This window comes from Chiloscyllium plagiosum, unplaced genomic scaffold, assembly GCF_037043375.1.
Source record: "Chiloscyllium plagiosum isolate Xiang-an unplaced genomic scaffold, Cpla_swu_hap1 HiC_scaffold_3, whole genome shotgun sequence".
NCBI lineage: Eukaryota > Metazoa > Chordata > Chondrichthyes > Orectolobiformes > Hemiscylliidae > Chiloscyllium > Chiloscyllium plagiosum.
In genome coordinates, this window is record NW_028270141.1 from 59,485,926 (window position 1) to 59,508,625 (window position 22,700).

Consider the following 22,700-nt stretch of genomic DNA (forward strand, 5'->3'; position numbering starts at 1 on the left):
AAGTGCCTGGAATGAACTGCCAGGGGAGGCAATGGAGGTGGATAGAATAGCAACATTTAAGAGGCATCCTGACAGATGTATGAATAGGCAGGGAATAGAGGGATACGGACTGCATAGAGGCAAAAAGTTTTTGGTTTAGAAAGGCTTCATGTGTCTGCGCAGACTTGTTGGGTCAAAAGGCCTCTTGTGCTGTATTGCTCTTTGTTTACTTTAAACTAATTTTCGAACATATAAATTCTCATCTCATCTTTTCAGGAATAGTGGGGCTTTTGCCCGAAATGTCGATTTTCCTGCTCCTCAGATACTGCCTGAACTGCTGTGCTTTTCCAGCACTACTCTAATCCAGAATCTGGTTTCCAGCATCTGCAGTCATTATTTTTACCCACATTTGGATTGTAGGAAAATACTGATTATCTGTATGTGTTCTCAATGCTTATTGCAATATCCTAAGAGGCAAAGCATTGTATTTCTTTCATTTATGAGAACTTGCCAATATCACTCCTCCTTTTTAACAACATCCATACAAATTAGGTATTGATACAGGGAAATATTCTAATTTGGCACAGTTGTATCAGCAAAGACTGTGAAGGATATTCTAAGATTCCATTCAGTATAGTAAGCTGTCTCTTCCATCTCCAAGAGCAACTAGTTGCAGCACTGAAACCTTTCTAAATGCTTGTTTAAAAATGGTCTACCACTATATCGTGCTTAATCTATAAATTAACACGGTTAGTGTAAGTATATACTTCCATGATGTATTTAAGGACATTTGAAGAAGGAACACTTATTTCTGAGTGACAAGGATCAATGCATACTTCTTGCGTGGGAGAAATGCACACTTTCCATCACAGAGACTAAGCAACAGAGACAAAATTCCCCTTGTCATTAGTATTGTTTTGAAACTGCACCTCATTAGTTCACATGTCTGTGAATTGAAAGAGAAGCGGTGCAAGTAAAGATACGCAAGACTGTGTTACGAACAGAGACAGAGGCACTGTGTGAAAGTGAACAAGTAAGAGGATGTGAGGTGCCTCATTAATAAAAGATCAGAATTTTCACAAAAATAATCCTTGTTGGACCACCATTATAGTAGAAAGAATTTTTAATTAAAATTACATACCTCTTTAAATTGACTTACTTTTTAATTAGCTGCTTTGTATTCTGTGAACAGAAGAAATGTATAAAATGACCAGAATTGTAAATAAAAGCAGGAACAACCACCATATTACAATACTTAAAGAGATATAAAAACAAGCGATACACAAACCTGCAGGAACACTGCCATCTGAGGTTCCTCTGTAAACTGCAGAGCTGTTTCCACAAGTTTGCTGGCTCCCTCCAAGTGATCCCCATGCTGTCTCATCAGAGATCGCACATACTGCACTTTCTCCTCCTGTTCACGCGTAATGCATTGAAGCATTTCTTTTTTCCTCTCTTCTAGAATGGCGTACAGAGAATCAAATTTTTCACAAAGGAGTTGTTTTTGTCTTCTGCTGTTATCCTGCAAACATATGTCATAAACATGACTTTCATACCAGGAACAGACTGATGGAGCCAAATAACAGACAATACAAATAAAGCAATGGACAAAACTGACCTTTAAAACAAAAGCTACGTAAGTTATTCAAAATTGTCTCACATCAGGAAGCATTCCTTGTCCAAAAGGGAGTTATCCAAATTTTATCACTTCACAAATGACACTATGTGAGCAATATCTGAGAGAATAGTCACAGGTGGAATGCTATGTCTCAAATCGTATTGTACAGAACACAGTGATACTTATGCACTTATGCACAATTCTTCTAAACGAATTGGGGTCATTACAAACAAAGATCACAAACGTCTGGGCAAGTTCTTCTGTACACCCATCATGGCTTTGGTGGGAGACTGAATTATACCTCAGGAAAATAGTTTGGTTGTTGCCACTTTTCTGCAGCCTCTGCTAATCTTCTGCAAAACTTACGTTGGAAAACCAGATACCACCTATGGAATTTAAGGCCAAAATATTTGATTATGAATATACAGGAAATACATCAATTAATATTTACTCAAACATTTGGTGCCATTAACAATATAGAGATAGCATAGCCTCCTATATTGCAACAGTGTATGTGGAGCCATTTTACAAATAAACCTTGACATCTAATCTCTCATAGAGTCATAGAAATGTACAACATGGAAACAGACCCTTCGGTTCAACCCGTCCATGCCGACCAGATATCCCAACCCAATCTAGTCCCACCTGCCAGCACCCGGCCCATATCCCTCCAAACCCTTCCTATTCATATACCCATCCAAATGTATCTTAAATGTTGCAATTGTACCAGCCTCCACCACATCCTCTGGCAGCTCATTCCATACATGTACCACCCTCTGCGTGAAAAAGTTGTCCCTTAGGTCTCTTTTATAACTTTCCTGTGGTGGTGGAGGATTGTTTTTCTGACTGGAGGCCTGTGACCAATGGAGTGCCACAAGGATCGGTGCTGGGCCCTCTACTTTTTGTCATTTACATTAATGATTTGAATGTGAGCATAAGAGATACAGTTAGTAAGTTTGCAGATGACACCAAAATTGGAGGTGTGGTGGACAGCGAAGAGGGTTACCTCAGATTACAACAGGATCTGGACCAGATGGGCCAATGGGCTGAGAAGTGGCAGATGGAGTTTAATTCAGATAAATGGAAGGTGCTGCATTTTGGGAAAGAAAATCTTAGCAGGACTTATACACTTAATGGTAAGGTCCTAGGGAGTGTTGATGAACAAAGAGACTTTGGAGTTCATAGCTCCTTGAAAGTGGAGTCGCAGGTAGATAGGATAGTGAAGAAGGTGTTTGGTATGCTTTCCTTTATTGGTCAGAGTATTGAGTACAGGAGTTGGGAGGTTATGTTGCGGCTGTACAGGACATTAGTTAGACCACTGTTGGAATATTGCGTGCAATTCTTGTCTCCTTCTTATCAGAAAGATGTTGTGAAACTTGAAAGGGTTCAGAAAAGATTTACAAGGATGTTGCCAGGTTTGGAGGATTTGAGCTACAGGGAGAGGCTGAACAGGCTGGGGCTGTTTTCCCTGGAGCGTTGGAGGCTGAGAGGTGACCTTATAGAGATTTACAAAATTAAAGGTAAAACAAAAAGGATACAAGAAATACTGTGTTCTATATACTTATATTGTTCTTTAAAATTGGTTGTATAAAAATACTAAAAACAGGTTTTAAGACAATTGGAATGTTTGAGCAAGGAGAAGACAAAAAAGGTTGAAAAGACATTTTAAAACTGAAATTGTAGGAGATTTTGGAATTTCCTTAAAACATAGTATGGAAAATTGTGACATAATGTCATTTTGTGACTTGGGCTCCCACTTTCCTTCTGAAATTAGCAGAGATTAGATTAGATTACTTACAGTGTGGAAACAGGCCCTTCAGCCCAACAAGTCCACATCGACCCGTCGAATCGCAACCCATCCAGACCCATTCCCCTACATTTACCCCTTCACCTAACACTATGGGCAATTTAGCGTGGCCAATCCACCTAACCTGCACATTTTTGGATTGTGGGAGGAAACCCACGCAGACACGGGGAGAATGTGCAAACTCCACACAGAGAGTTGCCTGAGGCGGGAATTGAACCCGGGTCTCTGGCGCTGTGAGGCAGCAGTGCTAACCACTGTGCCACCGTGCCGCCCAAAATAGAACATAAACACTTTCTGTTGATAGCTTTCTTTTAATTTCATTGTACACCATTCCATTGCACCATATTACTCAGTGTGGTTTGGGACATTTCTAAATTTACAGACATAAACTTTGGATGGAGGCTTTGCCTTTGGGAGTCTGGACTTTGACTAGTCAGGCCATCTGTTACCTTCAGAGACAATTTGGAAATAGGAGAATCTAAACTGACTCTGATCACTTGCAACTCCAATGTAAAAACACAACTTAAAACCACCAAGCCAGGATATAGTTGTTTCTGAAATTGGAATTGATAAATAAGTTTATAGAGGTTGCTACTTCAAGCACCCAATGATAAATTTAAATGAAGTTTTAAGGGGCAGGACAGCAGACAATGTTTTTATCGCCTTGGGAAATGTTGAAGAACATATAGAGCTTTATTACTACCTTTGAGTGGCTGGAAGAAGCTGGGTTTAAAGCCAACCTGGGAAAAACCCAGCTGGAAAATGGAAACATTCAATTTTGGGCTATGAGGTATTACAGTATAAACAATAAGCTCCTGCAGTTGAAAGGAGGGTACAGAGAGACTGTCAAGATCTGTGGAAGTCTGAAAGGTAAGACAGGTCATGGGATTATTTAATTATTGTAGGAGCGTGTGAGAATTTCATTAAACAGCTGCACCCATACAACAATTGACAAAAAGAGGTGGGACTGGGAGTTGAAGAAATTGTATCAGTTGTCATTAGTTAATGATTAAATATTCAGTCAAGAGAAGGGATGAACACACACAAGCAAAAAAGTCTTTCAAAAACTTAAAGGGAACATATTAGTTTGAATCTGTAATATTTTTGAAATGTGAAATGTACAAAGGAATTCAGAATCATATCAAAACTAAAACAAAAATAGCTGGAGAAATTCAGCAAGTCCAGCAGCATCTGTGGAGAGAAAGAAAAGTCAATGTTTCAAGTCTAATGACCCTTTTTCAGAAGGAATTTAGGGCATGACATATGAAAACCTGTGATATCCAAATGTGAAGAAAAAAAAACAAACATGCAAGAAATGTATGCAATGTTTGGGAACAAATAGGAGTGTTTGATTTCTATTTTAAGAATATTTTAATTGGACAATAAAAGTTCTAAGACTCCTGAATCAGATAGAATTGGAGCAAAAATTCTGGCTCCCTTAGAGTAAAAGGTAGAAAGAGAGAAAAATAACAACATTGTGAATAGGAATAACTCACTTTAGGTATAGTTACATGAGTTACATTAAGTCAAGCGAATTATGGACTGCTTTGTTTTGGAGGTGTGCATTATTGCAAATTAACCCTTTTTGGTTAACAGAATGGATTTGGCCACCTCTCGAAATGCTGGAAACAACCTGGGAGGATGCACATACCTTCCCCACTTTTGACCTTTCATTAAAGCTCCCCACAGTCAAGAATGCATGACATGATCTTGGGATATCGATGCAAACATGCAAAAGTTAGAATTACACCTGAAGTAACCAACATGAGGGAATGCATTGTGAAAATGCAGTGAAGAATGGGTCTCAGACATGTACATCTTCTCAAAAAATGGTTATCCTAGTCTCAAGACCAAGAAAACATATTATAAATGATCAATGTATATCATCCAAAAAGAAACTGACTTTAAAGCAACCAAAGTGCAACTTGTGAGAGAAGATTAAATGGAAATAATAAGGATTTTGGATTGAAACAATTTAAGGGATAACTAGAGAAAATACTGAAGAACTATTTGGATACAGAACTGGCTCAAAATAAGAAGGCAGAGGGTGGTGTTGGAGGGTTGCTTTTCAGACTGGAGGCCTGTGACCAGAGGTGTGCCACAAGGATTGGTGTAGGGTCCACTGCTCTTTGTCATTTTATAAATGTTTTGGATGTGAATATAAGAGGTCTGGTTTGCAGATGACACTAAAATTGGAGGTGTAGTGAAGAGCGAGGAAGGTTACCCCAGCCTCAGGCGACTGACTGTGTGGAGTTTGCACATTCTCCCCGTGTCTGCGTGGGTTTCCTCCGGGTGCTCCGGTTTCCTCCCACAGTCCAAAGATGTGCAGGGTCAGGTGAATTGGCCATGCTAAATTGCCCGTAGTGTTAGGTAAGGGGTAAATGTAGGGGTATGGGTGGGTTACGCTTCGGCGGGTCGGTGTGGACTTGTTGGGCCGAAGGGCCTGTTTCCACACTGTAAAGTAATCTAATCTAAAGAAAGCATTATCTGAATGGCAAAGTTCCAAAGATTGCAAAGGATATTCAGGAAGAACATTTGAAAGACTTGTAACAAACATAGAAGAAATAATAGAATTGTAACTCATAAAAAAGCTTTGAAAGATCACTAAATTACAAGTAATCAATTCCAATCTAATTAAGGAAAGGCTGTGTTCAGCCATAAAAACAGCAGCTAAAATTATCTTGCAGAAATTAGCTGTTTTGTTAAAATTATTTATAATATTAGCAGGTTTTAGCTAAAGATTATTTAAATAATCTCAGAGATAGACCTCAATGTAATCGTAAAACTTTATAATGAAAGCAGAAAGGAAAAGCATTAAAGAGATACCTGGCATATCTTGTCTCATTAGCTAATTAACAATTGGAGGAATTACAAAATTTTAATATTATGAACTTTATAACAGAATCATCTGTCTTTTATATAATAAGTAGTAATGAAATTTTATCAAGCTAGCAAGAACAATAGAATTCAAGCAGTCTTCAGAGATAAGCAAACCAGGAACATGACGGAAGAAGAACAGCAGTAACTTTGGAATGCAACATAGAAAGATCTAAAGAGATTACAATAATTGTTAAAAGACTTAGAGAACCTAGTATAGGAATGCCCATCATTGATCAGGTATTGGTCCCATAGAGGGGAAGGGGATGGCGCACTAACCACATTGTGTATGATTATCATAATGCAAAATGAATAAAATACTGTTTTTGGCTGTAAAGATCAGAGTGTGTCATCGATCTCTTTTCTGATCTGAGCTGAAGATTAAGAGAACAATTGTGTTCTCATGTCAAAGCCAGAGTCAGGGAAGATCCTTTGGCCCTCTCCCTGCATTAACTGGCTTTCGCTTGAATAAAAGTCCATCATGTGCCTGAATCCAGTCTGCCTCCTGAGTCTTTGTCCCCAGTTGGGGAGTCTCGCTCCTACAGTGAGGAAGTAGAACCCACAAGTGAACAAGCTAAACAATTTGTGGGAGAGCTGTGCAAGTAGCTGCATGAGCTGAAACAGGAGATTTGCAGCTCTTACATGATATAGAGGCAGAGGGAAGAGCAGAACAGGCTGACACATCCATTGTGTTAATGTTAATATGGGATGAAGTTAATGGTTAGGGTTGAACCAGACAGGCCAGGAATCACACATAGGTGTGTGGAACCATACATGGTAATTATAACCATTGGTATGCGCGCCTGTGAGAAGATTAGGGGAAAGAGGCAGGGAAACATTGGGCACAATTGAAGCATTTTATTACTAAATTTTTAAGATAGTCTTGTAGAACTAACTTTAACCAACCAGTGATGACTGCAGAAGTTATTTGTTTGATTTACAGAATGTTGATTCTCACACAGTACTCAGGATTTGTTTTCTTAGCAAAGGGAACAAGGAATAGGACCCAACAAATGCCCATACTTTGGATTAGAGTATGCTACACCACATGTAATGTGGATTGCAGCACCCAACATGGAACACTGAACGTAACAGTAGGAGAGCAATCAACAGTGCTTTGCTGTATAGGTCTACTTCGGGATAGACAGGGAAACAATAATGATTTGACATACATGGATACTTGATGAGCACTCTTTGGAGAGATTAGATCATTTAAGTTCACAAATTTAACTCGATTAATGCATGTTTAGATATAAGGAATATGATTTTGATTACTGGTAATGGACTTGTGCTAATTAACATGATAAGATCTTGTATATAATATTCACCATGAACTTGTAACTGGGTCTTAAACATTTCTGACATTACCCTACACTGATGATCCTCATCTTATACTCAAGTACTGTATACAATCTTAGTGGAGAAGATGTTTCCACTAGTAGGAGAGAATAGGAAATGAGAGCACAGTCTCTGAGTGAAGGGACGATTCTTCAGAACTGAGATGTGGAGGAATTTCTTTAACGAGAGGGTAGTTAATCTGTGGAATTAATTGCTACAGAGGGCTGTGGAGGCTAAGTCATTGAGTGCATTTAAGACAGAGATAGTTAGATTCTTGATTGGTATGAAGAGCAAAGGTTATGGGAAGAAGGCAGGCAAATGGGCTTGAGAAACATATTAGCCATGATCGAATGGTAGGGTGGACTTGATGGGCTGAATGGCCTATTTCTAGTCCTATATCCTATGGTCTGAGAATTTAGGGGTCCAGCATCAATGTTGCCTCCATACCTTTGTGTCATCTGCAAACTCAGCAACAATATTCTCAGTTCCTTCATCCAAATTATTAAAGTAAAACATGAATAGCTGTGGTCCTAACACTGACTCTGTGAAACTCAACCAGTCACCATCTTCCATCCCTAATCTCTGCTTCTGCCAGACAGCCAATGCTCAAACCATGCCACTACTATTGCCCCTAACATTATCTTATCAAACAACTTCATGTGTGGGACCTTGTCAAAAGCTTTCTAGAAATCCAAATTGATCACATCCACTGGCTCTCCTTTGTCCAACATGCTTATTCCTCTCAACGAATTCCAAACAGATTTGTCAGGCATGATCTGCTTTTGATGAAGCTGTGCTGGCTCAGACTATTTTACCATTTACTTCCAAGTACTCTGCAATCTCATTCTCAATAATGGACACTAAAGTCTTAGCAACAACTGAGGTTATGCTAATCGGCCTATAGGTTCCAGTCTTCTGCTTCTCTCACTTCTTAAATAGGAGTGTTACCTTTCCCATTTTCCAGTCCTCTTGGACCCTTCCTGATTCCAGTAACTCCTGAAAGATCACCACCAAAGCATCTACAATCCCCTCAGCTATCTCCTTCAGAATTCTCAGCTGAAGCCTATCTGGTCCAGATGATTTATTAGCCTTCAGACCTTTCAACTTCCCTAGCATCTTCATCTTAGTGATGGCCACTACAGTCACCTCTGTCCTCCCTCCTCACCTCAGACTGTCTGGAAGTGTATGCTGCTAGTGTCTATCATGGTGAAAACTGATGCAAGGTACCTCTTCAGTTCCTCTGCCATTTCTTTGTTGTCTAATACTCCTTCTCCAGCCTCATCTTCCAGTGGTCCAACGTCTACTGTTGCTTCTCTCTTACCTTTTAGATATCTAAAAAAAACGTTTGCAATCTTTTATCACACAAATTTCATCTTCTATCCCCTTTTTGCTTTTTTAGTTATCCTCTGCTGGTTTTTAAAGGTCCTCCAATCCTCTGGCTTCCCACAGATCTGCCCCACTTTGTATGTGTTTTCTATTGTTTTTATGGTGTCCCTGACTTCTCTTGTCAGCCGTAGTTGTCTCATCATGCCTTTAGCATGTTTCTTCTTCCTTGGGATGAATGTCTGCTGTGCGTCCCAAATCACCCCCAGAACTTCCTTCCAACCAACTCCACTGTCTTCCTAACTAGGCTCCCTTTTCAATCAACTCTGGCAAGTTCCTCCTTCATGTCTTTATATTTACCTTTATTCAATAATAATATTGTTACATCTGATTCAAGCTCCTCACTCTCAAATTGTAAGGTGAATTATTATAATGTTATATATATTATATTATGGTCACTGAGGGAATCCTTCACCTTAAGCTCCCTCTCCAAGTCTGCCACATTACACATTACCAAATCCAGAATATCCTGGACCGTGGTGGGCTCTACCACAAGTTGTTCCAAAACTCAATCTTATAGGCATTCTACAAATTCCCTTCCTTGAGATTTGCTACCAACCTGATATTCCCCGTCCACCAGCACGTTAACGTGCCCCATGATTATTGTAATAGTGCCTCTTTTACATGCCTTTTCTACTTTGACTTATTTTCTTCCCCACATCCTGACTACTGCTAGGAGGCCTTTACACAAACCTTATCAGCATATTTTTGCCTTTGCAATTCCTCAACTCTATCCACACAGATTCTATGCCATCTGACTCTATATCACTTCTTGTTATTGACTTAATTTCATTTCTTACTAACAAAGCAACACCAACCCCACTACCCATCTGACTGTCCTTTTGATACACATTCCTGATGAAGAACCTATGCTTGAAACATTGACTCTCCTGCTCCTCAGATGCTGCCTGACCGGCTGAGTTTTTCCAGCAACACACTTTTTGACTCTGTCCTTTTGATAGGTCATGTATCCTTGGATAGTTAGTTCCCTGCTCTGATCACCCTGCAGCCACATCTCTGTGATACCCACAACATTGTGCCTACCAGTTCCATTTGTATTACAACCTCATTTATCTTATTTTGTTTACTGCACGCATTTAAGTACAACACCTTCAGTTCTGTGTTGACTGATTCTCCCTCCATCCCCCTCTCCACCTCCACCCCCATCCCACATTAGTTGTTCCTTTATCTGCAGCCCAGATGAGATATCCTGAACTCAGGCGCCAGCCAGGAACACAGCCTTTGTGACTCTCAATCCTGGTCACAGAGAACAGTGTGTATGCCTCTGACTAAACCATCCGCAACTACAACTTACATTTGTCTTTTCTTCCCCTTCTTGAATGGCTCCCTGTACCATGGCTGCTCATCTTCCAGACAAGCCCCATTCTCATCCATACAGGAAGCAAGAATCTCAAAACTGTTAGACCAGCTCAAGAGTTGAAACTCCTTCAGCATTAACCTGTAGATCCCTCATCCTGCCTGAGTTGATAAAGTGTGGCATTGGAAAAAGCACAGTAGGTCAGGCAGCATCTGAGGAGCAAGAGGATGAAGGGTTAAGCCCGAAGCATCGATCCTCTTGCTCCTCAGATGCTGCCTGATCTGTTCTGCTTTTTCCAATGCCACACTTTATCAACTCTGACTTCTCCAGCATCTACAGTCCTCACTATCTCCCTCTACTTGTAATCATACCCACTGGTAATCATACCCTCCATAAGACCATAAGACATAGGAGTGGAAGTAAGGCCATTCGGCCCATCAAGTCCACTCCGCCATTCAATCATGGCTGATGCGCATTTCAGCTCCACTTACCAGCGTTCTCCCCGTAGCCCTTAATTCCTCTAGACAACAAGAATCTATCAATCTCGGCCTTGAAGACATTTAGCGTCCCGGCTTCCACTGCACTCCGTGGCAATGAATTCCACAGGCCCACCACTCTCTGGCTGAAGAAATGCCTCCGCATTTCTGTTCTGAAATGACCCCCTCTAATTCTAAGGCTGTGTCCACGGGTCCTAGTCTCCTCGTTTAACTGAAACAATTTCCTAGCATCCACCTTTTCCTGTTTCTGACCACTGACCAAATTCAAGGCAGTTAGTCTAAGGTGCATGACTCATTCCTGAAACACAGTGTCCAGGTAACTCTCACTCTCCCAGATGTGTAGCAGCATTCAAAGTTGAGATTCCAGCTCATCAATTCTGAGCCAAAGTTCCTCGACCAACCAACACTTGCGACAGATATAGTCACTATGAAACAAAGTAGGGTCCATCTACTCCCACATCATGCAATTACAACTAATTGCCTGGCACCATCTCTATTTTGATTTCTTAGTTCTTATTTCAATTTTGAGAAATGTTGTACTGGTATTTTAGTTGGGAGTCTGTAAATATTTCTTCTATTTACCTTCAATGTGAAAGTAACCCTATAATAAAGAGTCAAATTAGTAGCTATCACCAACTGATAAATTTACATTTTACCTGTGATGTCACTCTGTTGTGCTGAGTCCCTGATTCTAGGGCTTCAATTTATCCTGTTTAAAAAAAACCTTTCCAGCCATGAGCTTAAAAAAAAAGCAAAAAACACCTCTTCCCGTCTGCACAGAATTCCCACATGGTTTCCAAATTCCCTGAATTATATACTAACTTGGGCTCTGTCTCACTCCAGATGAGATCTCTTCTTCCTGAAGGTGTGAAGTTTATTTATCTTGCTTTCCAACAGGCATTTTTTGAAGGCAGGACTTCATCTCTAAAGAGAACTATTTGTTTGCCAAACAACATAATCGGCAAGCGATAGAGCGAGCTAAGCAAACCCACAAAACATGAATCAGATTCCCCCATATTCAACTGTGGTGGACAATTAAACAATACACTGGAGGAGGAGGGTCCACAAACATCCCCATCACCGTTGACTGAAAAGCCCAACACATCAATGCAAAAGGAAAAGCTAAAACATTCACAGCAATCTTCAGCTAGAAGTGCCAAGTGGATAATCTATTTCAGCCTCCTCTATTGGTCCCCAACATAACAGATACGAGTCTTCAGATAATTCAATTCACTCAAGAAATAGTTGGAGTCATTGGATATTACAAAGGCTATGGGCCCTGACAACATTCTGGCAATAGCACTGAAGACCTATGATCCAGAACTTGCCATTCCCCACCTAAGCACTTCCAGTACGGTTATAACACTAGCATTTACCTGACAATGTGGAAAAGTTGTCAGGCATGTCCTGTACACAAAAAGCAGGGCAAATTTAACCCAGCCAATTACCATCCCATCAGTCTACTCTCAATCATCAGTAATGGAAGGTGTCATCAACAGTCCTATGAAGCAATAGCTGTTCAGCAATAACCTGATCATTGATGCCCAGTTTGGGTTCCATCAAAGCCACTCAGCTCCTGATCTTATTATAGCCTTTGTTCAAACATGGACATGACAGCTGAATTCCAGAGGTGAGTTGAGAGTGACAGGCTTGACATCGAGGCTGTATTCAACTGAGTGTGGTATCAAGGAACTTAAGCAAAACTGGAATCAATGGGAATTGGGGGCAAACTGCCGTTTGGAGTCATAATGAGCACATCAGAAAATGGTTGTAGTTGTTGGAGGTCAGTCATCTCAGCTCGAGGACATCTCCACAGGTGTTCCTCAAAGTAGTACATGTATTTGAAATTTTATATCTTCTGCTCAATGGAAGAAGGTGGAAGAGAGTATCACAAGGATGGGAGCTTTCTTCGATTATGTTGGTTGCTTTCCTGAGGCAGTGGGAATAATAGATGGAGCTTAAAAATGTGTGGCTGGAAAAGCGCAGCAGGTCAGGCAGCATCAAAGGAGCAGGAGAATCCATGTTTCGGGCATAAGCCCTTCTTCAGGAATCTATGCCCGAAACATCGATTCTCCTGCTCCTTTGATGCTGCCTGACCTGCTGCGCTTTTCCAGCAACACATTTTTAAGCTCTGATCCCCAGCATCTGCAGTCCTCACTTTCTCCTAGGAATAATAGATGGAGTCAATAGACAGACAGCTGGCTTGAGAGATGGACTGGGCTATGTTCAGAACTCTGTATAGTTTCTCATGGTATTGAGAGGAGCAGATGCCATACCATGCTGTGATGCAGTGGGAGAAAGTGAGATGCTGGGGATCAGAGTCAAAAAGTGTGGTGCTGGAAAAGCACAGCTAGTCAGGCAGGCAGCATTGAGGAACAGAAGTCTTGAAACGTCAGCTGTCCTGTTCCTCGGGTGATTCCTGACTGGTTGTGCTTTTCCAGCAGCACACTTTTTGACCCATGCTGTGATACATCCAGATAGGATGCTTTCCATTTATGGATTTTTAAATATTGATAAGAACCCTTGTGGAAATGCTAAATTGCCCATAGTGTTCAAGGATGTAGGTTTTCTTTAGCCTCCTAAGGAAGTAGATATGCTGTTGTGTTTCCTTGACCACTTCTTTGACATGGGTTGACCAGGACAGATTGTTGGTGATCATCACTCCAAGGAGCTCTTGGCCATCTCCACCTCAGCATCACTGATGCAGACAGAGGCATGCTCTCCACTCCAGCTCTTTTTTGGATTAGATTAGAGTAGATTCCCTACAGTGCAGAAACAGGCCCTTCGGCCCAACAAGTCCACACCGACCCTCCGAAGAGCAACCCACCCAGACCCATTTCCCTCTGACTGATGCACTTAACACAATGGACAATTTACCATGGCCAATTCTGACCTGCACATCTTTGGACTGTGGGAGGAAACCGGAGCACCCGCAGGAAACCCATGCAGACACGGGGAGAATGTGCAAACTCCACACAGACAGTCACCCAAGGCAGGAATTGGGACCCTGGTGCTGTGAGGCAGCAGTGCTAATCACTGAGCCACCGTGCCACCCCAACAAACTCACACTGACCCTCCGTAGAGTAACCCACCCAGACCCATCTCCCTCTGACTAATGCACCTAACACAATGGACAATTTACTATGGCCAATCCACCCTACCTGCACATCTTTGAACTGTGGGTGGAAACTGGAGCACCCAGAGGAAACTGATGCAGACACGGGGAGAATGTGCAAACTCCACACAGACAGTTGCCCAAGGCTGGAATCGAACCCAGGTACTTGGCACTGTGAGGCTGCAGTGCTAAGCACTGAGCCAGCATTTTGCTGACATTTATAGAGAGATTGTCTTTACACTGTGCTGGTAAGCACTTAATCTCTTTCCTAAATTCTGTCTTGCCGTTATTTGAGATCCAACCTACAGGATGGTGGCAGGGTTGGAGTAGAATTTGGCCACATAGTTGTAAATATATAAGGAGTATAGTAAGGGGTTGTGTACGCAGCCTTGAATGAGATGGAAGTGGCTGACACAACTGTTAGTGCCTGTGCAGATGGACAAACATAGTGAGGTGCTGCAAGAAAGGAAGATGACCTTGCAGCGGGCATGTAGGGTCAGTGGTATGGGAGATTGTCAGAGGTAAGAATGAGTGGGGGAAGATACTGCAGGCAATAGTGAGAATGGTACAGCATGAATCTTGGTCCGAGGTGGTACAGTAGCAAAGATAGAATGAGCACAAGGTTACAGAGAGAGATTGTGATAATTACCTGGCACAGAATAATTGACCTTATTTACAGCATAGTCAGTCATTTCTCCAGATTATTGAGACAGAACTGACCTGGGTGGCAATTTCAAACTAGGCGACCCAAGCATTTGGTGGCATGGCCTCCCCTGCTGGTTCTCCAGGAAGAAGAGTTTTTCCTTCACACCATGCCACAACCAGGACCTCCAGACCTCTATCAGAGATTTGCAGTGAGAATTCTTCTTCCCAGACGTCATCAGAAAATATTCTTGACAAAGCAGGTCAGCTTTGGAATGTCAATGCTTATCCAGGTGCACAGCAGACTTTATGGTATAGATGAAAGGGATATCCATCGTTCGATAGATATACACGGAGTGACAAGTTGTTCTGAAAACAGTAGATGGAACTAGTATTGGACATGACAGATGCCTTGGCAGAGGCACATTTGATTAAAAAAAGCGAGAAATTTCAGGAGGCACCTTCACTGCAACAATTTCTCCAAAAATGTTGACATCAGCCCCATGTGACAGCCTCACCAAATATCCCAGAACCAATTGAATGAATGGTTTGCACTGATAAAAGCACTCTGAGTCATACAGCATGTATTAAGTTTGCTCACTGAGCTGGAAAGTTCATTTTCAGACATTTCGTACTCAGTAACATCATCATTCAACAAACTGTGCTCAGAGAACAAACTTACATACAGATCCTCAACCTGAGCTACAAATCTTCTCAAAACTCGTTAAGTCATACAGCTTGGTAACAGACCCTTCGGTCCAACCTGTCCATGCTGACCAGATTTCCTAAACTGACCCAGTCCAATTTGCCTGCATTTGACCCAAATCCCTCTAAACTTATCCTATTCATGTATCTGTCCAAATGTCTTTTAAATGTCATTGTACTCACCTCTACCACTGCCACTTTAACCCCCCCACCTCCCCCCTCCCACCTATCTTAAATTTATGTCATCTAGTTTTGGACTCCCATACCCTAGGAAAAGACCTTGACAACTCACTTACCTCTTATGATTTTATAAACCTCTATAAGGTCTCCCCTCAGCCTCCTACACTCTAGGGAAAGAAGTCTCAATTTATCAAGCATCTCCTTATAACTCAAACCCTCCAGTCTCGACAATATCCTTGTAAATCTTTTCTGCACCCTTTCCAGTTTGATAACATCCTTCCTATAGCAGGGTGACCAGAATTGTATGCAGAACTCCATAAGAGGCCTCACCAATGTATAGCCACAATATGGCATTCCAACTCCTGTACTCAAAGCTCTGATCAATGAAGGCAAGCATGCCAAATGCCTTCTTCACCACCCTGTGTACCTGTGAAGCCACTTTCAAGAAACTATGTACCTGCACCCCTAGGTCTCTCTGACAACACTTCCCAGGGTCCTATGATTATCTGTGTAAAGTCCTGCACTGGTCTTTATGAACAAAATGCAACACTTCACATTTATCTAAATTAAATTCCATCTGCTACTCCTCAGTCCATTGACCCAACTAATCGTAGTTGATGATCAAGCTCTCATTGTATTCTTACATAAACTTCTTCATTGTCCACTATACCACCAATTTTGGTGACACTGGCAAACTTAGTAACCATGCCTCCCTATATTCTTACCCAAATCATTTATATAAATGACAAGCAACAGTGGCAAGTACTGTTGGTCACAGGTCACTAGTCCGAACAACAACCTACTACCATCATTCCCTGTCTCCTACTTTCAAGCCATTTTTGTATCCTCTGGCTAGCTCTCCCTGGATCCCTGTGATCTAACCTTACTGACCAATCTACCATGTGAAACTATGTTGAATCTTGCTAAAGTCCTTGTCAACAAAGTCTACTGCTCTGCCTTTAATCTATCTTCTCAATCACCTCTTAAAAAAAAATCAATCCAGTTTGTAAGTCACAATTTCTCATGCACAAAGCCATGCTGACTATCCTTATTTGGTCCTTGCCTTTCCAAACGCATCCAAGTTCTCAGAATCTCCTTCAATAAGTTACCCATCACTGTCTATAGCAGGCTCACTAGTCTATAGTTCTCCGGTTTTTCCTTGCCGTATCTCTTTAACAATGACAAAACATTAGCCATTTTCCAATCTTCTGGTACCTCACCCATGAACTCATAGCAACAAAAAAAAACAGGTCTTTTGTGTTGGTATGTTACACAAAAAGCAAAACCTTTGGACATAGGCTTAATGTCCTCAGAAGAGGATCACATTTAAAAGGCAAGTTAGAGCAACAACACCAAGTTGTGGCCTGTCCATATTTCCAGAGATACACAACAACACGGTGGGCGGCACGGTGGCAGTGGGCGGCACGGTGGCAGTGGTTAGCACTGCTACCTCACAGCGCCAGAGACCCGGGTTCAATACCCGCCTCAGGCGACTGACTGTGTGGAGTTTGCACGTTCTCCCCGTGTCTGCGTGGGTTTCCTCCGGGTGCTCCGGTTTCCTCCCACAGTCCAAACATGTGCAGGTCAGGTGAATTGGGCATGCTAAATTGCCCGTAGTGTTAGGTAAGGGGTAAATGTAGGGGTATGGGTGGGTTGCACTTCGGCGGGGCGGTGTGGACTTGTTGGGCCAAAGGGCCTGTTTCCACACTGTAAATAATCTAATCTAAAACAACAAGCTTCTTGAAAAGTAAGGAAGAATGAAGATGGTATATGAAGTTATGCAGGTATGGAACTACATAATTCACACGAAATGTCAGTCATACATCCTATACAGGGATGAAAATGTGTTGCTGGAAAAGCGCAGCAGGTCAGGCAGCATCCAAGGAACAGGAGAATCGACGTTTCGGGCATAAGCCCTTCTTCAGGAATGAGGAAAGTGTGTCCAGCAGGCTAAGATAAAAGGTAGGGAGGAGGAACTTGGGGGAGGGGCTTTGGAAATGTGATAGGTGGAGGAGGTCAAGGTGAGGGTGATAGGCCGGAGTGGGGTGGGGGCGGAGAGGTCAGGAAGATGATTGCAGGTTAGGAAGGCGGTGCTGAGTTCGAGGGATTTGACTGAGACAAGGTGGGGGGAGGGGAAATGAGGAAACTGGAAAAATCCAAGTTCATCCCTTGTGGTTGGAGGGTTCCCAGGCAGAAGATGAGGCGTTCTTCCTCCAACCGTCGTGTTGCCATGGTCTGGCGATGGAGGAGTCCAAGGATCTGCATGTCCTTGGTGGAGTGGGAGGGGGAGTTAAAGGGGGAGGGGGAGGGGGACATTTCCAAAGCCCCTCCCCCAAGTCCCTCCTCCCTACCTTTTATCTTAGCCTGCTGGACACACTTTCCTCATTCCTGAAGAAGGGCTTGTGCCCGAAACGTCAATTCTCCTGTTCCTTGGATGCTGCCTGACCTGCTGCGCTTTTCCAGCAACACATTTTCAGCTCTGATCTCCAGTATCTGCAGCCCTCACTTTCTCTCGAAGATCCTATACAGGGAGCATGGTTACCTGCAGAAATATCTAAAGTGTGCAGTGAGCCTAGATCCTCCTAAGTCGCAACATTGAATGCAGCATTATAGAGGAGATTTGGAAGCCAAGAAACTATTTGATATGCCAATTGTGCTCAAAACACATAAATAAGTTTAGATAATGTAGAAGAAATCTTAATCTCTAGGAGGCCTCCCCACAAGATCTGGAAAGATTATCAATGCCTCTATATGTTATACAGACTCTTAGATTTTTCAATTTCTATTTCTGTGCTAAATGCTTTTGCAACAACTAATCTATTTAGATTTTCACTCGTACTGTATGTAATATTATTTTAGAGAGAAAATTGGTTGCTGTATTACTGCTACTATTAAGGCAATGACTAGGATATAAACCACATGATCAGTCCACTTAGTTCAGCGCGAAGCTTGTTAGCAGGAGCTTGCATACATAGTTATCTATGTATGCAAAGTGTAGTCTAAGCAGTTTGAAAACAAACTGAATACACGTTATTCAATCTGTGTGATTTACAAATAACAAGACGAAAACATGATAGCAGTGAATGGTTAAGGTCTACAATGCAATTCCTGAGAGTATAGTGGAGGCAGTTTCAACTGAGCCATCCAAAAGAGAATTAGATGGTTATTTGAAAAGGAACAATATACAGAGTAACAAGACAAAGCAGGAAAATAGCACTTATTTGGAGAGTTGACACACATATGATCGGGTAACTGGCCTCCTTCTGCATTATAACAATTCTGTGAAGTAGCAATTATGGCTTAAGATCACAGTTCTGAAGGGGTTAATTTTGCAGACTCTTGTCAGTTTCACTCATATTGTACTGACTTGGGTGCAGAATTGAGAAGTTCAGCTAGAGACATTAAGGAAGCTCAGGTAACTCTTATGGGAATGAGGACAGCAGTGCTCTAGAGTTTCTGGTCAAAGTACTACCTGATCAATAATACCTCATAGTGTTGTAGCAATGTTATTACTGTGCTACTATGGAGTTCAACACGCAAGACTGTAAAAGGCCAGACATGCATCATTACACATAGAAGTACCTCAACATATCTTTTATGTTGTCCTTCACATATTATCTCATAAATAAAAAATAATGTAATGTATCCCAGTTTACTCACAAAGTTTAAGGCACAAGAAATGAATTGAAAGGTGCAATGTAATTCTGTTCAGTTAAATAGGCACATAAACTTAACAGTGTAGTGTTTCCAAGATAAACTATTGGACTGTACTGAAATTTAAAACAAACCCTTTTGACTTTTCAAAAATTTGACTATTTTTCTCTCCATACAGATTTATTGGAGCTCTTTACAAGTATAACAATAGTTATTGGATTTTGAATTCCATGACCTTGATCAAAACCTGTGATGAAAAACAAAGATTTGAAATTAGATGCTTTTACAACTGTTACCCAGGGACTTCACTGAAAGGTTCAACTGCACACAAAGGCAGAGGTCAAGATTGTGTTCTGATGTATTACCTTTCTTGGTGGATAAATATATTTACAATCTATGCCTAGTTACACAATTTGACACATAGCTTTTACCCTCACAACCTAGTTAGAGTAAACAATTCCCTGACTAGTAAATGATTTGGAAATTTTCTTTGTTCAAACTTTCTTTGATCATAGCTGAGACTAAAAGTTCACCATCAGAGGAATTATGAATGCAGGTCAACCATGTTGCTAGATTTTTGGATCTAATATACTTTATACCAGGGAAAATTACAGTGGTTATAGATATTGGATATTCTAGGTATTGAGACAAATGTACAAATGATTCATCATGCATTTGTCATACATTTACAAATATATGCAATTGGTATTGTTGTGTTCAGAAGGAGCTATAGAACCCAGAGCACCTGTTCCTTGATTTTTGAATATTGAACATAGTCAGCAACACGTTGTGCTTCAGACTGAGTTGTCAGTCTTATGTTTACCGGCAAGTATGATAGAGAAATAAATCTCAACATTATAATGCAATTTCCCCCATTACAGCAATGACTACAAAGTGCATTGGAAACTTCTGAGATTATGAGAGGGACTAAGTAAATACAACTAGTGGTGGATATAGGCATAGGCTAAGGAAGCCTCAAATTGTGAAGAGTCTCCGAATATGAAAAGTAGACAGAATTTCAGGTTTCTTGGCTGACAATTGGTTGAAAATTTAAGGAGGAAGGAACTTCTTTGTTCTGATAAGATGAAATTATGCTCTTATGGTTACACAACTGTTGCATTAAAATGTTCTGCGTGTATATGAAGCACGATCAGAAACCCTTAACTTACAGCCACCAATCAAGAAATGCAGCACTCAGGTTCCCAGGCGCCTGGTTCTCACACTACAACGTGACGATCAAACTCAAAAACCTGAGACAGCCACACCTTAGAACCATAGAGATGATACAGCACAGAAGGGGGCAATTCAGCCCATCTTCGTACACCAACCCAAAGACACCCAGATACCCTTTCAAATTCCATCGTCCTGTGCACGGCCCATTGTCCTGCAGCTTACAGCACTTTAAAGTGCAGATCCAGGTATGCTTTAAAAGAGGTTAGGATCCCTGCATCCACCATCAACTCAGGCATCAAATTATAGATACTCACTGTACTGTGTGTAAAGAAATGTTTCACCTCTAATCCTTCTGCCATCTAGCTTGAATCTATGACTCCTTGTTTTTGAACTCTCTGCCAAGGGAAACAGGTTCCTCCTGTCTACTCTATCTCTAGTCCTCACAATTTTGTATATCTCAATTACATTACATCAGCCTTCTCTGTTCTAGAGAAAACAATGCTAACTAATCCAATCTCTCCTCATGGCTACAATTCTCCAATCCTGGCAACATTCTAGTAAATCTTCACTGCATTCTCTCCAGAGCAATCACATCCTTCCTGCAATGTGGTAATCAAAACTGCACATCATATTCCAGTGTGGCCTCACCAGTGTTTTATACAGTTTCATAAATATATTTCTACTTTTGTATTCCATACTTCTGTCAATGAAGGAGAACATTTCATGTGCCTTCTTTACAACTTTATCTACCTGTGCTGCTACCAGTAGGGATTAGATTAGATTCCCTACAGTGTGGAAACAGGCCCTTCAACCCAACCAGTCCACACCAACCCTCTGAAGAGTAACCCACCTAGACCCATTTCCCTCTGATTAATGCACCGAACACAATGGGCAGTTTAGCATGGCCAATTCACCTGACCTGCACATCTTTTGGATTGTGGGAGGAAACCCACGCAGACACAGGGAGAATGTGCAAACTCAACACAGACAGTTGCCCGAGACTGGAATTGAACCTGGGACCCTGGTGCTGTGAGGCAGCAGTGCTAACCACTTTGCCACCGTGCCGCCCCAAGATCCTGCACTCCAAGATCTTTCTTCATCTACTTCTCTCAGTATATTCCCATTTATTGTGTATTCCCTTTTACCGTTTGGCCTCCCTAAATGCATTACCTCACACTGATCAAAGTTGAACTCAACATCATTAAGAAATCATTATTTTTCATTTGAATGTATTTTATAATGCAAATAGGATTAGATAGAGATAACCCGAGAGTCATGTGCATCATTCAAAAAGTAGGGTCAAGAAGGTGGGCCTTTCACAGTGACCTCAGCCAGCATAGAATTGAATCCATACTATTAATGTCACTCTGTAGCATAAAACAGCTGTCCAGCCAACTGAGCTAACTGACCCCAAAAGACTTTAATGATCTTGTCAGCAATTTTCTTGGAATTCAAGTTCAAGAGAAATTGAAGGCTCATAGAAAGGCTGCACTTACATATGTGGGTTAACCTTGGAGTTACACCTGCAGGAACAGATGCAAAAGGATCATGAGAAAGGTAAGGTAAAGATGTCATAGTCTTACTAGACTTTAGGGCTGCTGTCTCATTAGAAAGACACAACTGATGATGATTTAATCCGAGGGTCACCATCCCTCAGGCGAGTGGACAGATTGAGAAAGAGAGTCTTTCATAGTAAAATCAGCCAGCGTGAGAATTGCGACTGCAGGGACATTTGTGTCTGGACAGCCCAGGCATATTGAGGACCTTCCTGACAAAGGGTTATTTTAAGTCTAACAGTAACAACTGCTCAGAAGAGCAGTTGAATGAAATTAGGTATGAACTGTGGACAACAATGCTGCCAGGAAATCTGCCTGCGTTAAGCATTATGTGCACTGTAATGATAAACTTTGTAGTTTATAATTTGAGGAAACCACAGTCCAAAAATCATTAAAGAAACTTATAAATTTTATGCAGGTTGTATTGCTGCTTCCATTTAGTAAATGCCATTTAATCTACAACCCTTGTGTTGCTGTAGATTAATATTTTTCATACATATTAATTAAGAAATAATTATTTTCATTTGAATGTATTTTATAATGCAAATATGGTTATTGCAAGAAAAATGTTTTTGTTAGATTCTTTTAGTTGCACATATATATGTGCAAATATAAAGCTTTTATATTTTGATTTTAATTGTCTTATTGTTAGAATAATACATTGTTTTGGTAATGCCTCTTTATCTTAATGTAGGTCAGGGCTGAGCCTGTTATAATGTGGATCTCAGGGCAGCTGGCATTGTGTCATGTACGAGTGCACATTCTGTTTAGAAATAATTCAACAAATTTTCCAGCCAAAATGTGACTAACGAACTGGTCAGTTTACATCATTATGGCGACATTTTTATTAGCAGCCAT

General features: G+C 41.2%; 1 protein-coding gene across 1 annotated transcript in view; it reads right to left on the bottom strand.

The window, feature by feature from the left end:
- trim54 (tripartite motif containing 54) overlaps positions 1-22,700 on the bottom strand; it is a 71,219-nt gene that overhangs the window by 15,684 nt on the left and 32,835 nt on the right. The window contains exons 5-6 of the mRNA XM_043682147.2: positions 1,268-1,501; positions 1,139-1,161 (exon numbers count right to left, since the gene is read on the bottom strand). Of these exons, the coding sequence (XP_043538082.1) occupies positions 1,139-1,161; positions 1,268-1,501 (257 nt within the window). The remainder of the gene's footprint in view (positions 1-1,138; positions 1,162-1,267; positions 1,502-22,700) is intronic.